This window comes from Eublepharis macularius, chromosome 14 (assembly GCF_028583425.1).
Source record: "Eublepharis macularius isolate TG4126 chromosome 14, MPM_Emac_v1.0, whole genome shotgun sequence".
NCBI classification, from domain to species: Eukaryota; Metazoa; Chordata; class Lepidosauria; order Squamata; family Eublepharidae; genus Eublepharis; species Eublepharis macularius.
This window is the reverse complement of record NC_072803.1, coordinates 39,877,971-39,897,000: the sequence shown is the minus strand read 5'-3', so window position 1 is coordinate 39,897,000 and position 19,030 is coordinate 39,877,971. Positions and strand designations below refer to the sequence as shown.

At 46.7% G+C, this 19,030-nt stretch overlaps 2 protein-coding genes across 3 annotated transcripts; one reads left to right on the top strand and one right to left on the bottom strand.

Annotated features, from left to right (window-relative positions):
• Positions 1-230: 230 nt before the first annotated feature.
• Positions 231-3,876, top strand: NUDT18 (nudix hydrolase 18). The gene is made up of 3 exons (XM_054997943.1): positions 231-605; positions 701-914; positions 1,678-3,876. The coding sequence occupies exons 1-3, from the start codon at positions 456-458 to the stop codon at positions 2,277-2,279; spliced, it is 966 nt and encodes a 321-aa protein (XP_054853918.1). The 5' UTR covers positions 231-455; the 3' UTR covers positions 2,280-3,876.
• Positions 3,877-5,153: 1,277 nt separating this feature from the next.
• FHIP2B (FHF complex subunit HOOK interacting protein 2B) lies at positions 5,154-19,011 on the bottom strand. 2 transcript variants are annotated; one of them, XM_054998497.1, is made up of 17 exons: positions 18,921-19,011; positions 18,697-18,775; positions 16,142-16,311; positions 14,976-15,080; positions 14,739-14,846; positions 13,794-14,021; positions 13,438-13,634; positions 12,039-12,147; positions 11,824-11,900; positions 11,502-11,703; positions 10,341-10,510; positions 10,114-10,254; positions 8,570-8,660; positions 8,201-8,344; positions 7,771-7,911; positions 7,465-7,568; positions 5,154-6,547 (listed from the first exon to the last, which is right to left on the bottom strand). In XM_054998497.1, the coding sequence occupies exons 1-17, from the start codon at positions 18,969-18,971 to the stop codon at positions 6,442-6,444; spliced, it is 2,223 nt and encodes a 740-aa protein (XP_054854472.1). In that variant the 5' UTR covers positions 18,972-19,011; the 3' UTR covers positions 5,154-6,441. The 2 variants fall into 2 exon arrangements, with proteins under 2 accessions (XP_054854472.1, XP_054854473.1); XM_054998498.1 differs by having other exon boundaries at positions 10,114-10,251.
• Between the last annotated feature and the right edge of the window lie 19 nt (positions 19,012-19,030).

Below are 19,030 nucleotides of genomic sequence, written 5' to 3'. Positions count from 1 at the left end.
GAATAAAATGAAGGCGAATCACGTAAGTTGCTTTGGGGAAAAGGTGGGTATGAATGAAGTAAATAAATAAATAAATAAAATAAAAGCTTCCTTGTGGAGGGTCCATTGCACTACCCAGTCCCAACCGAATAAACAGAAACAAGTCTCATCCCTTGAACACGAACAACCTTTTGGATAGTCTAAAGTGCTCCTCCCTATGCTATGTCCCCGGGAACATCCCCAGGAACCGAGGCAAAGGGTACCGAGCAGCTCCTGCGGCTCCCGAGAACCCTGGACTCCAAAAGCCACGCCCCTGCTGACGCCATCGCCGGCCGAGGCTCCTCCTTCCCTCATGCGCGCGCGCACAGCTCCGCCCCTGGTCCGTTGCCGGAACGGTGCGGGCGGCTCTCTTGCGGGCTGCCATTCGCTGCCCTGGACAACAGCGCCCCTGAGCATGTGCAGAGAGCGCCGCAGAGATGGCCGAGGAGGAGCTGGAGTCGCTCCTGAGCGGTAAGGGCTGGCCTGTCCCGGAGCAAGGGGATGCCGGTCCCCCACCGCCTCTCCGGCCCGTCTGCCTTCGGAAGGACACTTGCTACGTGGTGATGGCGGTGCTGTTGAATGAGAAGGTAAGCCGGGAGGGAGTAGTCGCCCTCCCGCCCGGGTTCTCTCGCCCCTGGCCCCTCTCTCCTAAGTCCCTTCGCGGCTGCCGCTTCCTCCGCAGAAAGAAGTGCTGGTGATGCAGGAGGCCAAGCCGGAGTGTCACGGGATGTGGTACCTGCCTGCGGGGCGGATGGAGCCGAGAGAGACCATCGCGGAGGCCATGCAGCGGGAGGTGAAGGAGGAGACCGGCTTGGAGTGCCAGCCGCTGACCCTGCTGGCCGTCGAGGAGCGGGGCCCCGTCTGGCTGCGCTTCGTTTTCCTGGCAAAACCTACAGGTGCGACCTTTAGGGGGGCGGGGGTGGTAGTGGGCAGTAACCTCGCTGGATGCCCCGTGGGAAGAGAGTAGCCCATGAAAGAAAAACGGCCCGTGTCTCACTTGGGCGTCTGCGCTCTGGAGGATTTTGGAGGCTCAAAGGCGCAGCATGCGAGGTTAACGGATCGGCAGTGTGAGTTGGCCATCGCTCCCCATGGCATGTAATTTTTCCTATACTCTGGAGAACTCGGAATTAACCTATCCAGAACAGGAACATGGAAGGAAGTATTCTCCAGTCGCTAGTTAGTTGATTTCCTTCTGCTCACAAGAGTAATAATATCCAGGATAGTTGGGGGCTAGAGTTCTCCCGGAGCTATGGCTGATCTCCAGACCAAAGAGATCAGTTCCCTTGGTGGAAATGGCAGTTTTGGAAGGTGGACTTTATGGTATCACAGCCCCGCTGGGTTCCGTTCCCTCCCCTCCCCTCCCCTCCCCCAATGCTGCCTCCCCCCAGCCTCTGCCCCCGGATTTACAGGAATTGACCTCCCACAGTTGAGAGCCCTAGTAAGATCCCAATTACTGCTTAATATTTACATGCAAGAGCTTTGCTTGCCTTTTTGTAATACAGTCACTCCTATGACTGTATAACAGAAAGCCTCTTGAAACCTAGTGTACCTTTGTTTTACTTCTGCTTGTTATGTCAACATCTGTGGGAAAACTAGCCAGCACGAGATACACAAACAACTCTAGCACAGCTGTCCTGACACCAAATTTTCTTTCTCTAGGTGGTACCCTGAAAAGCCTGAAGGATGCAGATGCAGAATCGCTGCAGGCCCAGTGGTGGGACAGGAAGTCTGCGCTGCCCTTACGAGCCCGGGACATTTTGCCCTTAATAGATCTTGCGCTGCAGTATCAATCCGACCCATGCCACCCACCTACGCTGCCTACAGAGCTGCCTTGTGCTGTGATCTGCCAGCGGCTGCTGGCCATATTTACTGACAGTAATGGTGCTCTGTGGGTGCTCTTGGGCAGAGAGAGTTTTCCGCACTTGCCCATTGCTGTGAGTAGCTTGTCTCCATCACAGCTGGGCAGAGGACTTCTGGTGGCCGTTCATCAGTTCCTCCAGGAGTGCTTGCTACTTCCTCGTGTGGTGGTCCAGGTCCAGGGCTTGCTTGGGCTAGAGCACCTAGGCAAGGATCCAGGACAAAGCGATGGCATCTGCCTCAACACAGTATTAACAATTGGGGACACAGACCAGTGCTCAAAGGAGAAACCTCCGGAGTTGCGGAGCAAGGCCTTCTTCTGGTGGAAGGTCAAAGATGAGGATCTGAAGAACAGGATCCTTCATAGGCTTAACACATCCGCCTTTATCCCTATTCACAGCTAGGTCCCCTTCTTACTAGTGTCAGGGACTGAATAGCTAAGAGTCTAATGCTGTTTGACTAACTGGGGTTTAGGAAGAAGCATGTCCCAAACAGCCACACTGCTGGGTCCTTTAAAGCTGAGTTGGAAGAACTAGTTTTCCAGGTAGGAAAACCCTTGGCTATGTCAAAATACAACCAGCCTGCACACAGTTTGATGTTGGAGTAGTGCTTTGGTGAGGTGCAGAATGGAATTAGGTGACACCAGGGCAGCCTAAAGTACCATCAAGAGTAACTAAGCATTTTTGGTTTTGTATGAAATTGCATGTTTCTGTCTAAATACCGGGAACTCATTGGTGTTCTCTCATTTGAGGAACACCGAGGAACATATCTTTTTTCTTAGGGGTCCACAGCAAGGGAGGCTTATGCAATATCAGCTAGTGACTTATGCATCCTCTACAAAAGTGTAGCCCTGAAGGACCAAAAGGTGTTGGCGGCTCAGAGCTGTGGTTTATTGCTGGGGTCTCTTAGAAGGGATTCTCAGCTTTATGTAGAAGAATTCAGCATAGCAATGTCTTTGACTTTGTACAAAACAAATAACAGCCCACTTTCCTCCATATGGTTAACATTTTTCATTAATGGAAACAGGACCAGGAGGCACATAACTGGGACCTGCCTTGAATTTCATAATGAAAGATGTTAATTTTGGCCAGAGCCCCTGATCTTTCCCAAGCTTCTCAAGGTCGCTACAGATTTGTTTTACCACTGTGAGCAGTGATCCAAGGACTCGATTTCTGCAGGATTTTTACCACAGCTTGCTCCGTGTTTGAGGCACTGATAACAAGTCATCCATATAATCAGCACTGTAAATGGGGAAAACTACATGGTTTGAGATGTCTCATAATGAACTTTGCTCTTCTTTACCTCTTGCTGAATCCTGCTTTGCTCCTTCAAAATGTTGCACTAATGCTTCATAGTTTTCCCTAACAGCTGACACTGACTGGTAGATGTGATCCATTCAGTGCTTAAAATTTGGCCAATTTAAACAAGTTAACTTTCTCGCAAGTTTGTACACATTTTTCAGTTCTCTCCTGTTTTTAGGTGACATGTAATACAAGATATAGTTTATCAATTAAATCTATTGATTCCAAAGACTGATTTTACAGCATCACTAACTCATAGTTCTAATCTTTGGCTGGCTGGTATACTGCCACACACTAGAGCCAGTTTGGTGTAGTGGTTAAGAGCGTGAGACTCTAATCTGGAGAGCCAGGTTTGATTCCCCACTCCTCCACTTGAAGCCAGCTGGGTGACCTCGGGCTAGTCACGGCTCTCTGGAGCTCTCTCAGTCCCACCCACCTCACAGGGTGTTTTGTTGTGGGGATAATAATGACATACTTTGTAAACTGCTCTGAGTGGGCATTAAGTTGTCCTGGAGGGCGGTATGTAAATCGAATGTTGTTATTAAAGAAGGAAATTTAGAAAAAAGCAAGAGTCCAGTAGCACCTCTAAGACTAACAAAATTTGTGGTAGGGTATGAGTTTTCGAGAGCCACAGCTCACTTCTTCAGATACAGCTAGAAACAAATTTTGTTAGTCTTATAGGTGCTACTGGACTCTTGCTCTTTTCTACTGCTACAGACACACTAATATGGCTACCTCTCTTGATCTATCTCCAAAAGGAAATTTATCTTTCATTAGTTTCTTAAATCCATGTGTAGTCTTCATCCATTCCATAAAACTGGAGACAACCGAGTATAGAATCAAAAATCCCTTTTGCAGTTACATCTTCAAGTTCAATCAAGTCCAAAAGTAAAGCGACTGGTGAGTTCATTCCCTTATCTGGGATACAGATTCAAATGTACACAATTAAGGTACACTTTTTGCTTAAAGAAGATGACTCATCAATTACCAAAGAAATTTTACAATTTGATTTGGTAACTTCCTTAATTAAGTTTCTTTTCATTACATCACTAACGTGATTCACAATGCTGATACAGGCATTCGTTGAGTGAACAATCTGGCCTATGTCAAGTCCATGTAGTTCTTGTAAATCTATTTCAGAATCAAAATTATTACATAATTGGTTTTCTTTTGCTAATTTGTATATTTATATATTGTGCAGAAAAATGTTGCAGGAATAGTTTTTTCACCAAATAATGCCTTCATACCCATTTTCCATGGTGTTTTTCTCAGCTTTAGACAACGATTTTGCAGCTTTGTCATGCAATTTCCTTGTAATCAATTTTTTTTTCTGCGATGTAAGCTGTTGCTGTCAATGTTCACTAAACTAAGGACTGGCCCATTCTTTAGAAATTTGCATTCCAGCCTTCACTTCCACTTCAATGTTCCTATTTTGAGGCAGGGTGTACAGCCAAGTTTCTTATTTCTAAAATGCATCTAATTATACTGTTTGCAAAAGTCATTTTTCTGATCAACAGTCCAGCAACCATGTCAGTTGTCATCTGATTGCTCATGGGTTCTGGATGGATTGGGAACAGTAATTTTAGGTGGGTAGCCATGTTGGCCTGCAGTAGAAAAGCATGATTTGAGTCCAGTGGCACCTTAAGAGACCAGCAAGATTTTCAGGATGTAAGCTTATAAAAGCCAAAGCTCTGACTCTCCACAGCTTACTCTCTGAAAATCTTGTTGGTATCTATGGTTCCACTGGGCTCAAATCCTGCTGGGATCAGTAACAGTCACTTGTACCATTCCTCTTTGTTCTTCTGTGTAGTCCCACATTGGGACTGCACAGGCTAGCTGTGGGAAGATTTCCCAAGCTCCTAGATACTGCGGGGGCTCCCCTCCCCCAGGGTGTCATAACAGCATTTCCTGCCCTAAATGTCAAATGCTCTGAAGGAATTGCACCCCTGTCCTTCAGTTCTCTTTTCAAACCCATGTGGAAGGGATTGCTTGGGCCAGGCACCTAGCCAGGGAGCCAGAGCAAAGTGATGGCGTCTGTTTCAACGTGGTAGTGATAACTGGGGCCACAGGCCACTGCTCAAAGAAGAAATCTCCGGAGTTGCAGAGCAAGGCCTTCTGGTCAAGGTCAAGGATGAGTATCTGAAGAACGGGATCCTTCTCAGGCTCAACTCATCAGCCTTTATCCCCATTCACAGCTAGATCCCCACTTACTAGTGCCCCCTTGCATTTCATAATGGAAAATGATCTTTCCCAAGTTTCTTGCAAGGTTGCTACAGGTTTATCTTACTACTGTGAGTGATTTCTGTAGGATTTCTGCCACAGCTTGCTGTTTATTTGAGGCACTGAGGACAAATCTTCCATATGATCAGCACTGTAAATGGGGAAAACTGCAAGATTTAAGATGCTCACTTTGTTTTAGCTTGATGCAGTTTCCTCTGCTATCATTTATTGCACTTGAAGAGTAGTTGTCCAAGTAAAAGTCCTAGTAACAGACTAGGGTGATTTCTCCACCCCCAATTTCTGTCTGCTCCACTCAGTTCAGAAAGTTTAGGGCCACTGTTTGCTGGCTGAGTCTTTGTAGGCTCTGTGATAGAACACAAGATACAGAGAAAGCAAAAAAAATCTTCCTGGGGAGGCAGGACCAGGAAGAGTGGCAAGGGAAGAGGCAAGAAAAGCAGATCAGCTACTGCCAAAGGCCATTAAATAAAACAAGACAGATCCTTAAAGCAGCTCCTACCAATCTCTTCCTTCAGCAGAAAGAGGAAAAATAAAGAACAAGGAAGGTGTCATTAATGTCCTCCGGTGCTGGTGTCAGGACAGCAGCCCATTGCTAAGGCAGGGAGGGAGGAGAGGTAGTCACATCTGCTTTGACCACTGCCCTTGTGACCGACTATTAGCTTTGCTCAAGTGGTCATAATAGTGCCAGCTCTCACCCCTTTGGGGGTCCTTCTGATCCTGAGCCAGCCTTTTTCACCCAAGGGCAGAGTGGGACTCAAAGAGGGTCCTGCAGGATGACAGTTTCTTCTTTTCCATGGGAGAGAGAACTGTCACTGTTGTTCCCAGCTTTGCAAGTAACTGCTAGAGTTCCAAGTGCACAGAGCCCACCGCTGCCACTAGTGCTTTAGCCTGGCCTGGCTGCAAGCCAAAACTTCAGAACGCCCTGGAAAGGTTTGGAGAACAAAGTTGGTGGGTTGTAGCATTCAGGGCCCCTTGCCCTTCTTGGCTGAAGCGGCACCTGTGTCTTAGGCGTGGGTGTTTCTGTGCATCAGAGGGTGCCCTTTGGCACAGATTTCACAAAGGCAATGGCGGCCAGCTCCTTGCAGAATTCCTCAAGCACGACCACCCCCTCCAGCAGCATTTGGTGGCTGATCCTGCATGCAAGGAAAGAGCTTTTACCATCTGTTTCAATTGTCTTGGAGTTACACTACTTGGCACCTACAAAGCACTTCATACACATATTTTCAGCTCCCTTTTAAAAAAAAAACCTAGCCTAGTAGGCAAGAATTATCACCTTCTCACAACTGATGAAGACAGTAGCAAGCCTGCAACCACGCTGGACCTGGAAACTTTGGTTCACAGCTGACTGTTTTCCCTACTATGCCACAGATGCTCATGCTGGAATCACAAGGAGGGGCAGCTCTGTCCTCCCATCTCCAGCACAGCCAGGGTTGTAGGAGAGCCAGTGTGGCTGTTAGAATAGGATGAGGGGGAGGGACCCAGGTTCAAATCCCCAACCAGTCATAAAGCAAGTCACCTCAGCATGTTGTGAAGATCAAAAAGGGGGAGACTAAAAACAGTCACGAACATTTCTCTTAAGTTTATCATAGGAAGGGCAGCATATAAATATATTAATAAAATATGGTAAGCAGGAACAGGACTGCTTAAAACGACATATGCTGTCAGACTAATAGGAATCATGGGCTAGAGAGAATATCAAGTTGCCACTTTTTTTTTTACTTCTAATGTCTGAATGACATGCAGAGGTATAGGACGGGCACTGGGTGACCAACTCAGGTGACTAAGGGAAGGAAAACCCACCACAATGCTGAGCCAGATGAGGCAGAAGGCTACGGCATGGGACACCAACTCTGCAATGAGCTGGATACCATCCTGCTCATGTAAGAAAGGCAGGGCAGAACCATAGCCTACAGTGAAGAGTTGGGTAAGACAGGGGCAAGAAGAAATTTAAATGATGACTAGGTCCAGAGATTAATCCCACAGCAGGTAACTTGCATCTTGTCTCTAAAGCCCTCCCCTTCCCCCAGCATCAGAACAGCACAACACTCACTGCTGATCTTCAGGCACCAGGCCCAGTAGACGTTTCCGAACCAGCAACAAGCTGGCTGGGAAATCTGGTACCCTTTGGATTCTCTGCATCAGGTCTCCAATCACCTGGAAGGAAAGGAGCATTGAGTCAGAAGCAACTGGAAGGGTGAAAAGGCAGACTGGCCGGCCTCCACTTGCCAGGATGCAGGCGCCTGCTTCGGGACCCATTATACAAGGGGCCTGGGGCTGTGCAGTATTCCCAGCCCCCTCTACTCCCCAACCAGCTTAGTTTTTTCCTGTCTTTGCCCCTGCCAAAGCAGGACATTACCCGGATCAGCATTGAGAAGAGAGTCCTACAGCCTGGGGCCAGGGGCAGGTACGGGTCCAGGAGGTATTCGTGGAGGTGAGGGTGTGGAAAGAGGGCCAAGCGGGACAGGACTGATGTTACTTGCAGGTTCACTGCATAGGACTGCAAAGGAAGAACAACACTAGAGGTGGCAGAGAGCCAGAGTTGTGTGGCTTCATTCATAACTAGCTGCTAGGAACAATTGCACCTAATGAGTGGGGCAGAGAAACAGGAGAAAAGTCACAGCCTTGGCCAGACCCACTACCCATTCATGAGGGCCCTTCCACCACCTCCTCTTTGAAGCTGGTTCCCCTAGAAGGGAGAAGTACATGTTACTTCTTCCTTCCTTGCCACCTCTGGGCCAAACAGCAGGACCAGGGCAGGCTGAGTTCCAGACTGTTTTCTCTCCTACCTGATCCAGGATCTGTGCCAATCGGTCAAACAACACTTTCAGGAAATGGCCCTCATAGAAGTGGGATCCTGCAAGACAACTTTCCAGAGGCTGAGAAGCCTGGGGCCAGTTCCAGTGGGATGTGTTAGTGAGACATTCCCCAAACTGGAAGAAGAGAAAGGAATCTGGTCACAGGCTGGCAGCAGTCTGAAGGGGCAGACAAGGAAGGGACTTGGGAATGGCACTGAGCAACCCCTCCCTGATTAAAAGGGTCTGAAGAGCTCTGCGAGTCACTTTGGCGACCCACAGAAGAAAATGGGTATGTGCTGTAGCAAGGGGGTGAGTAATAACAAGGGGATTGCGGGAGAAGCCATGGAAATTGCAACTCACCATTCTACTAGCATCATGGACGTAAGTGTCATAACCTCCCTCTTCCAGGTAGGCAGAGGTCTTTGCCTCACTAGGAACCAAGCAAAGGAAGCTGAAAGAAAGAGCAGCAAATCAGGTTCTCAAACAAAGATCCTGGAACAAGCATCAGAGCAGACAAGTGCTACTTCCACATTAATCATTTTCTCCAGAATGGACATCATTCAAGCAGTTACAGAGAATTCAAACAGTCAAAACCCACTGCTTTGCCCTACTGCCAATGTAGGAATGTTAGTACATGGCAGCTGGTGGTATAGCTGGGAAGCCCCATATTTCTACACTGCTAGCCCTTCCATTTTCTGGTTGTATTGGGATTACAACGGCTTGTTAACATAGCCCTTCCTTGTCAACTTGAGATTTTTTTGAAAGGAAAAACAGGTTATTTGTGCACAAGTATATACAAGTATATTAATAAAACCAGTTTTTTTACTGAGTTATTACAGTTGTCAATCAAAAAGGTCTCCCCACCCTGTTGGCTGGGCATTAAAGTGGCTCAGACTTCTTCCTGCTACAGTCTCCTTTGCAAATTTTTTCTTTTGCAACTCTGACAATTTCACTGTTGACTTGACATTCCAAAAAGACTATTTAGTGTTCCTAGAAACAGGACTGGAAGTCAGTAAGAAACCTGTCCCTGGCCATTAAAAAAAGCATGACAATGAATTGGTATAAAAATATATATTTAAAGAAGACTGAATGCAATTAATTAACTGGCCTTTGGCTGCTGCAATCAAATACATTTTAAGAGTAAGTTACATTAAATGGGATTTATTTCGGAATAAACATATTTAGGATGAAGGAAAATCCAGATGGATTATGTTCTTACAATCTTGCCAGCAGGGATGGGAATTGCAGATTATCATGCAGATTGTAGCACTATATTAAGCACTGTGAGGAACCACAATTTTAAAATTCAGCTCTCAGCATGCTATGGAATAGGAATGCCTCATCAGTCCTAAAGGGCTCTTATGTGGAAAGGATCCAGATCCTGCCTAAATTTAAAGGGAGAGTGGCTCTGCCCAGCTAGGAAGCCAGCCAGTTGGCTAGCTACTTCAGGTGGGAGAAAGACCCCCCCCCCCCCGCATCTTCAGGGATGACACCCACAGGATATGGAGAAAACCAAATGCCAAGGGATTGCTCTCATACTAAGATTCATATTTGAATTTACACAGAATATGAGGACACTGAGCCACTCAGGAGTGAATGTACTGTGGGAACTGAATTTTATTGGCTGGAGTGGAATTTCTATTTGTCATGCTTTGTCTTCCTTTCTATACTCATCACCTTGCCAACTTGGCAGCTTCTGTTCCACCTCCTTGCTTGTATGTCACCAAATGCATTGTCCACTAGACCCATGTTCCTGCCAAACCTGTGCCAAAATGACTAGCCACACCAATCCTCACAGCCATAGCTGCTGGACATTGAGCTCTGAAGAGACACCTGAACTGTGCATGGCATGTGGCTAAGGAGCCCTTGCCTCCCTCCCGTTTCAGCTTTGGAAAGAGAGGTACCTGTTAACAACCTCCTTTACATCCATCTTCTCTTCAGATTGGACAGGCTGCTTTGGAGCAGGGACTGCTGGCTTTCTTGAGGCTTGGAAACCCACAGCTGGGAATCCATCTACAAAATAGGGATCCTCTTCCAGTTCTCTGCTGGGATAGAGAACAAGGATCAAGAGGGGTACCTTAGCTATGCTCACTCTCTTTCCATCTCTCTTCCCTCTTCCAAACCCACTTACAGCCCATCCTCACAGGGCTCCTGCTCTTGGCTGCTGTGTTCTTCCTGCACAGATGGGATTTTCAAGATGTAGCGGCGCTCCTCCAGGTTGTGCAACACCAAGCTCTGTAGGATGCGCGGGTCAGGAAGATGAAGCAGCTCCTCAAAGAACTTTAAGGTGACTATGCTGATCTGAAGAAAGGCAGGAAAGTGACAGAAGCCCCAACATAATCTTGCTTGAGACTCCCAAGTTGAGCAGAGTTGTCACTTTCCCCAAAGAGAGCTCTGGGGGAGGTGAGGAAAGTGAGATAACTGAATTTCCTGCATTGTGCAGGGGATTGGACCAGATGTCCCCCGGATATACCTTCCAGCCCTATATTTCTATGTGTCTACTGTAGGAGCAGAAGAAAGTTGCAAGTTACAAAAAATGAACTCAAAACCTTCAGTCTTAATGAGCTCAAAACTTTCCATCGAGCAGCTCAAAACAACCCCTTTGAGGCCCACACAGCTCCAGCCAGTTTGCAGTAAGAAATAAAGGTGGCACAGGTCTGGGAGGAGGTGGCTTCCTCTTGCATTCAGCTTGCTGGTCAGCAGCAAACATCAGAGTGCCTTGATCACTTCCAACTCATACTGTGGTTTTATTTGGGCTCCATAGGAATATCAGGGCTTAGCAACTTCAGCCCCTGAGTTGGGTTTCATCTCTGGTCTTATGAATTCCCAATTCTCTTATCTGGAGATGCTGCTGACTAATGTCTGAGATTTTTCTGGCAGTTAAAGAGTAACCAGCTCCAGCAGGGCAGCGGATGAAACTGCAAAAGAGTCAAAGTGCCAGAGGGCTGCTGGAGAAACAGCTGCTCCAGAGCTTAATCTGAGCCAGGGAGGCTCAGCTCTAGTGACTGTTTTGAATGTCAGGAAACAGCCCCACATTGCATGAAGCAATCAGAAGAGATGAGTGCCTCAGGGCATGTACTACAGTCCCTTCCTCATCGCCTAACTGACAGAGCTGCTCTGCTAGAGTCTGGGAGACATAGCAAGACATGCAAGACATGTCACCTTTGGGCAATCATGAGCCCAGCTCCTCCTTTCTTGGGAATTCAACAATGGGCTGCCTACTGGCTTGACACCCAGAGCAGGCTAAGTCTGTGTGCCTGTTTGTACATTTGGCCAAAGGATTCCCACTCACCTCGTCAGACAGATGGTTGCAGCGCTCAATCAGCTGGGAGCACAGACAGTGGTACGGCTGGTGGTCAGGATCCTCAAGCACTTCAGGCTCCCTTCCAGTCCTCAGTAGAAATACCACCAACTCCTGGATGAGGGCAGGAGCACGGATTTGTCTCACCAGGCCAGTAAGAATGGCTGTCGAGAGAAGAATGCCATCTTCCGACCTGTCAGGAGAGCCAAACAGAATTGAGCAGACTGGCCCTCAGCTGCTGATTTGGAAGGCTGCTGAGCTCTCCCAGCAAAGCAATGCTCAGAGCTCCCCCTCCCCATGAACCCAGACTCACATCTGCAGGAGCTGAGGCTGGAGACGTCCCACGAAGAGCCTCTGTCCCACTGCCTCTGCTAGAAGACGGGCAACAGTCTGGTGGAGAGCAAAACTACAGCAAGTCACAACTCTGCTATGCTCTCCCCCTTGCCAGCTTTATATACTGGAGTCAGTTAACAGGCCGAGGCAACACAAATACATGTGGTTGCAGTGGGGCAGCTTCAGGTTTCTTACCGGAGGAGCTCCTTTTACAAGGCAATCACAGAAGTCAAGCCAGGCAAAGAAAACTTCTAGGTCTAGTTGTTCTAGAAAGGAGTTCTCCTCAGCAGAGTTGCCCTGCAACCTGCAAGAAGATCAAAAAGGTCACCAACTATCACAACAGAGGCTCTGTAATATTAGGGAAAAGATACTCCCTTTCAGAGCCTGAGAACCTCATGGGGCAGAAAGCCCAGTCCTAGAAATTGCAAAGTGAGCCAGACAACAATCTCCTTAACAGCTTTGGACTCTCTCCTCCTCATGTCCGTTTAGGGGAAGGAAATCCTCTTTTCTACACTGGCTTTGAGGTAAAGCAGACCTCTAACAGGGAACACAGTCTGATTTCCGCATGGCCCAGTGCTAGGCCCTGTTCACAAGACTATTCTGGACATCTAGTTTGTCTTTAAGGTACTACTGTACCCAAATCTTATTCCCAAGCTGAATTCCCAGGAGCAGGCACCATCGGCAATAGCCCGTTGTATCTGCCTGGCAAATATTTATCCAGGCCCAAATCATACCCTGAATCTCAGGGGAAGACTTGTCCATTCTTCTTCATATTAATATTCCTCCTATGTATTCATGACATGTATTACCGAGCAACTGTTAAGTGGAAAGATTGTCTAAGGAAGTATTTTGTGAGAACACTGAAATATGGGAATTCTTAATTCTGCCTTTCTGCATAGCTCAAAACTAGTAAAATGATCTAACTCCCCACCCCACAAAGGCCCCCACAAATGGAAACCATAGAAACTTGTGTAATATGAGAAATACAGTCAAAAAACCGCTCTGCACTAATTGCATCTTCTGAATTGCCTTCAAGGGCAACCCCACGTAACGAGCATTACAGACATTCAGTCCAGTTGTTACAGAAGCATGATTGGATCAGCTGAACCCAGAAGAGAATCTAACTTATGGACTAGGTGAAAGATGGGGGGAAATTGCATTCAGTGCATGCACTCCTCTCTCCATTAACAAAACAAGGTTCAAAGTATTTCTCATATGTATATACATATTTTTAATCTCAATACGGCTAAGCAGGGTCTCACAAAGTACTGGAGCTGCAAGAGACAGGACAGAGGGAAGAAAGATTTCTGTGGAGAGGCTAAGGACCCCCCTAGTCTTGGCAAGCCGATGGTGATGGGCTTAGGAGGGAGGAAGCAACCTATTACCAGCTCCCTGCTTGCCCAAATGAGGGTCCTCTGATCCCTGAAGTATTTGGCACTGGGTATCTCAACTGTATACCCACCCAAACCTGCTACTTGTTAAAGATCAAACCATGCAAAACAGGGCCTCTTCACCTATGGGCCAGGACTTCTTGCTGTGACATGGGTAATTCCAACTGCAGAACTATCTCAGTGTAACTCAGAGGGCTTCTTACCTCCAACTGACTGGCTGAAGCATGGCAACATTGGCAGGGTCAATATCAGCAGGGACGGCATCATACAGGAAGCAGAGATAGCCAGCCACCAATGGGCACAGCATGCTGTCTTGGGCCAGGGCCAGAGAAGCCGTTGGATGATCAATACTGGTAAGGAGCAGTAGATTCTCTTGAGCTTTTACAGCAACCTTCCTCTTCTAAATGGGATGAGAAAATTACACTCCTGCAGCCTCATCCTGTGTTGAATCTCCCTCCTTCCAGCTGTGATGCTGGGGAGGGCAAGGAATGAGAGAAAGGGGAATAGGACTAGCAGGAGACTATGCTTTGCACATGCACTCTTGTTCCCACCTCCATACCTTGCTCTTGCACAAATTGATCAGAGAGGTCACCAGGTTCGCTGCAGAGGAGGCCGGTTCCACAAGTGACACCCCACAAGGATCCATCCCTGGGCACAGCCTCTCGCCCTGCTTCACAGGGTCTATCTCCTTGCTCACATGGTCTGAGGACTCAGCTGTTGCTTCCTGTGGTTGGAAGGGCTGATCCACATTCTGGCCATTTGCCACATGCTTGCCCTTGTGCTTGCCCTTGAAAATAAGGGAGAGATGTCGAGGCTCAGACCTTTTTACTGTCTGATGCCTGCTTGGTTTATTTTCAGAAATCAAGTGAAATTGCAGTCCAAAGGGAGTGTAGCTCACATGGGGCTCTTCAACAGACAACACCCTTTGCATGAGCTTGATATCTGGAGTCTTTCCAAACGGCCTGGAATGCATGAAAGCTTTAACCCTTCAGACAAACTAATTTCACTTGATTCTTTGCGAGTCAACAAGCACTGGGGAAAAAATGCATTAATCTATCAATTAACAAAAACTGTTTAAAGAGCTGTTCCACCTATAGTTCCTTGGGAGTTCTGCAACTCAACCAGAAGTAAATAAAGCCAAACCAGAAAGGATGTGGTATGGCACTACTCTAACTGTTATCCTAATGCATTTCATTAAATCCGTTTACTTGGGTGAAGGGAGAAGGAAGAGTCAGTGGGAAGCCCAGTGGGCTGATGTAGGCGGAACACAATAGTGTTTCAAAAACTGCATCACTAGGCTGCAAGGCAGCTTCAGCCCCAGTCCCAACATCACCATTTTCTGAAGCAGTCTAATTTTCATCTCCGTTGGACAGAGCAATCAAGTACATACTTGCCAGGGAAAAGAAGCATTCACACTTGGGGAGACTTAGAGGCAGAACAGTTACACGCAGCCTGTCCCAGCCCATGCCAGGAAGGGTCAAAAAGAGATCCAACAGTCCCTTACCTCAAGAACATAGGGGAGCAGAGCAGGTTCCTGTCTGATCTTGGTGCACAAAACAGCAATAAACTGCATCATTTCCTTCTCAAGCTCAGGGCCCAGTTGAAGGAGTTTCTGTGGAACAACACTGAGGTAATCAGCAGAAACTCCTAGAAACAACTGGGCAGAGACACCCAAAGGAGCTCTAGGCCAATAGCCTACTCTCAGGCCACTGAGAGCCGCTTGTGAGTGCATCACACTCACCTGAACAGGCCTGTACACACTCAAGTAATGCAGCAAAGGACACTGCATTTGTCCCAACAGACGGCTGAAGAACAGAAGCACCTGAGATCTCATTCCCGGAGGGTACTGGGGAACAGAAGATGAATGTTAGAGGGAGTCTCACCCATTTGACATGTCTTGGGAAAACAGCAAGTAATATAATTTATTCATTGCATTTATATCCTGTAACTTGGTTTCAAAGAGCTCTTAAGGTGGCTTACAACAATGTACGGTGACAATACAGCTATGACTACAACAGATCATCCAAAGCTTCTTTCAGAAGAGGGTTCCACACTGAGGACAGCTCTGTCAAAAGGTGTGTCTAAGCTTAGGGGTTTTATCCATTTCCTATGTGGTCTCATACAACTGTACCATATAAAAAGATGAGGAAGAAAGAGAGTAGCAAGGAAGGAAGAGCAGCAGAACTGTAGGTGGATAAGAAAGGCAAACAGGAAAGGATGGTACTCAGCAATTAAAAAAAACACACACTAGAGAGGTGTCATTGTGGGACTATGTGGCCACTTATAATCCCAATAGTGTTTCTCAAGAAGCAAGAACCATAGATTCCAATAGCATTCACTTCTAAACAGACTTGCACAGAAGTTACACCCCCACTGTGACATCTCCTGGTGTAGGAGTTTTGTATCATCCCACTTAAGTAAAACCACAACAGATGCTCCAAAACTGCTGTGGCTTTAAGGTATCATAGGCTGCATATAGATAGAACTGAGATATTACACAAGATGGAAAAAAGAGAGAAGAAATGGATGTTCGTTATAAGAGATGGTCTGATTCAGCTGTGATTCAGGAAGTCCCTGCTTCACTTATCAATTTGGCCACATTACTAACTAGAAGGTCTTAGGAAAATAATACTCCTCTAGGCTTAGCTGTTGTCCCCCTGCCAATAAGGACTGTAATACTGATCTGCCTTAATAATCACCCTGTAATATTAGTAAGATAATCTACACAAACAATTTAAAGGCGGAATATAAGTGGCAAATATTATTATCACCATTACAAAAAAAAAGATTAAAAATGGAGGCAAGGCAAGTTCTTAACTTAGGAGAAATGCTAAATTCAAAGCCACTGCTTGGGAAGCCGCCAAGGGGTAGATGTGCAAAATGAGGAACTCTGAAAGGAAACTGTACCTCAGCTTTTCCTAGAGTGCTGAGAGTCTCTAGTGTTTTGTGCTGAAGCAAATACTCCAAGCAGGGTCCCGTCTCCCCTGGGGGTTGTTGCTTCTCCTCATACACCAGGATGTCCAGCATCTGTTTCAAATGCCAGGGGATGTCCGTCTGCTTTGCTGGCTTATTTTCATCTGGGAGCAAGATGATCAAATGCATGTATATCATCTTTCACTGCGCATTCACTCCCCTTTGAACTCACTACTAATAAAGACTGCTGAACAGTGTCAGGCATTAATGCCTGCAGAACATTAATGCTCAAGAGCCTCTTTTCCATTGCCAAGAATGTGAGGGAGATCTGGCTGTGACTATTTCAAGAATTTTAGTATATTTCTTTAAACTCCATATTGCCCCTTTAAATGTCCTTAAGATGGATTGTAATTGTAAGAAGGCCATCAATAAAACAACAAGAATAAAACCAAACAGCATACATTCTGATTTCAGCAGCCACACAAGAACACGTTAGTTACTATTAAAAGCTCAGCTAACCAAGAGCCAGCCTGGCATCTGAATGAGAATAATGATGACACCAATAATGCTGGCACCAAGCAAAACTCCCTGAGGAAGTTAGCAGCAAAGCAGGTGCAACAACACCAAAAAGCACCTCTTTAAAATAGCTGTAGTTAACGAAACTCATCCATGCAATCATGATTTTGTGGTACTAAGGGAATATCTACCAACTTATTATATCACTTATGGAGGAAAGATATGAAAAATTTTATCCAAAGGAAGCTTAGCAAATTACAGTGGTCGTTGAAGGTTCACCGTCCCTTGGATTCCTTATGAAGATGATTCTTCACTACCAGAAGCACTTTTCTGAATAAAACTACAAGAATGCAATGGTAATGAAGAAGTAAAATAAATGGGCTCTATCCTGTGTTTAGTTAGATTATTCCAACTTCTCCATCTACAGTCTACATATCCCAAATGCTTCATCACTTCTAGCTCCCTGATCTGGCTCTAGTCAATTGGAACAGAAATTTAGGAGTAATTGGAAGTAGATATATTTCTGAATTCAAAATATTGACAATGTTCTTGATAGGACTGCCAGCCATGTCAGTGGGAAATTCCCATCAGGGGCATTAAAAAGGGACAGACCAGCTGAACTAGTTCCACAGTACTATGAAGATCTGAACACACTGCTAGTCTACTGGATAGGCCAACAGCAGTGTCAACACTTTTTCCATCCCCAAAACTCTCGTCTTGTTGGACCTTTAATACCTTGCTTGACCCAAAATACCATCTACATAGAACCCCAAACTTTATGGATTCCCCCAAACTTGTCATGAAGTTTTCAGAATGGATGTCTGATGCAAATCCAATATCGCATTAGCAAGTTGAGGCAGGAGATCCATGAGGGAAGCAGGGTGGGATTGGGAAGAGCCAACCAATTTCCCAACCAATCATTTATCTAATTTATAATTTCTGTTAATAACAATAGTAGTAATAATAATAATAGCACTTATATACCACTCTTTCTAGATAGATTAGTGCCCCACTCAGAGCAGTGAATGAAGTCAGTGTTGTTATTATTTCTGCAACACAGCTGGGGAGCTGGGGCTGAGAGGAGTGGCTTACCCACTTGCTGAACTCATGGCAGCAGTAGTATTCAAATCAGCAGAATGCTGATTTGCAACCCAACCACTTAACCACTATGCTGCACTCACACATGGATGTATATAACAGAGTGGCAGATGGTGGTAAGAAGAAGTCTTACGCAAATCCGAGAGGTAAAAAAGAGCGAGACATGTTATCAGGGTGCAGTCAAGACCCGCCTGTGCTTTCAGGCGTGAGGGAAGCATTTCTGGTCAGGAGAGCCCGCAACTGGTTTTGACAGATGTGTCGGCAGCAGTTTCTGATAGGAAACAAGGGCCTAGGCACCGTTATACATGCTGGGGTAGCCTCCCGGTTACAATTCAATCAGCATAATGTGTTCTTAGTTTGGTCTGCCTTTGAGAACCGATTGTGAACAGTCTGCCAACACCACCTTAATTTTCTGCTTATTTTTAAAAATTGTTTTGCAGTAAATTTCATAAGAGCGAGTTAACAGTCCACATTAGGCAAGAACAAAAAGAGTCCAGTAGCACCTTTAAGACTAACCAACTTTATTGTAGCATAAGCTTTGGAGAATCACAGTTCTCTTTGTCAGATGCATCTGACGAAGAGAACTGTGCATCTGATGAAAAGAACTGTGATTCTCCAAAGCTTATGCTACAATAAAGTTGGTTAGTCTTAAAGGTGCTACTGGACTCTTTGATTTTGCTACTACAGATTAACACCGCTAACTCCTCTGGATCTATTAGGCAAGAAGGTAGTGTCCAGTTGTTCTCCCGAATACCCATTCAGAGGCCTTTTAGCCTTGATGGGTGGGATACAATCAATCGATTGATTGATGGGCGGGATACATCCTGATATTCTAACTGCAACCCCCCACCCAGTTTGTCAGGAAGAGACCGTGGAGGGGACTGGAATAACGGCCCCGGTCAGAGTACAGAATCAGGGGTCCTGCCGCCTCTTACCGGTGGTCTCCAGGTAGTAGTGGGTGAGCCCCTTCCAGTGCTCCGTGAAGGCTGCCAGGAGGTCGATATCTGGCTCCTCCTGCGGGAGAAAGACTCAATGAGGGGGGAGGAGGCAGGGCCAGCCCCCCCTCCCCTCAGTCACCCACGAAGGGGCAGGATCCCCGGGGCCCCCCAGCAACAGTCGCCCCCTCCTCGCTAGCCACCCCGCTGGATCCCGCCCGCACCGTCGCCACTGCCCGTTGCAGGAGGGCGCCCAGGCGACCGAGCAGGGCCATGGCTGTACGGAAGGAGAAGGGAGGCAGGATTGCTGCGGGAGCCAGGCGGCCGCCCTGTC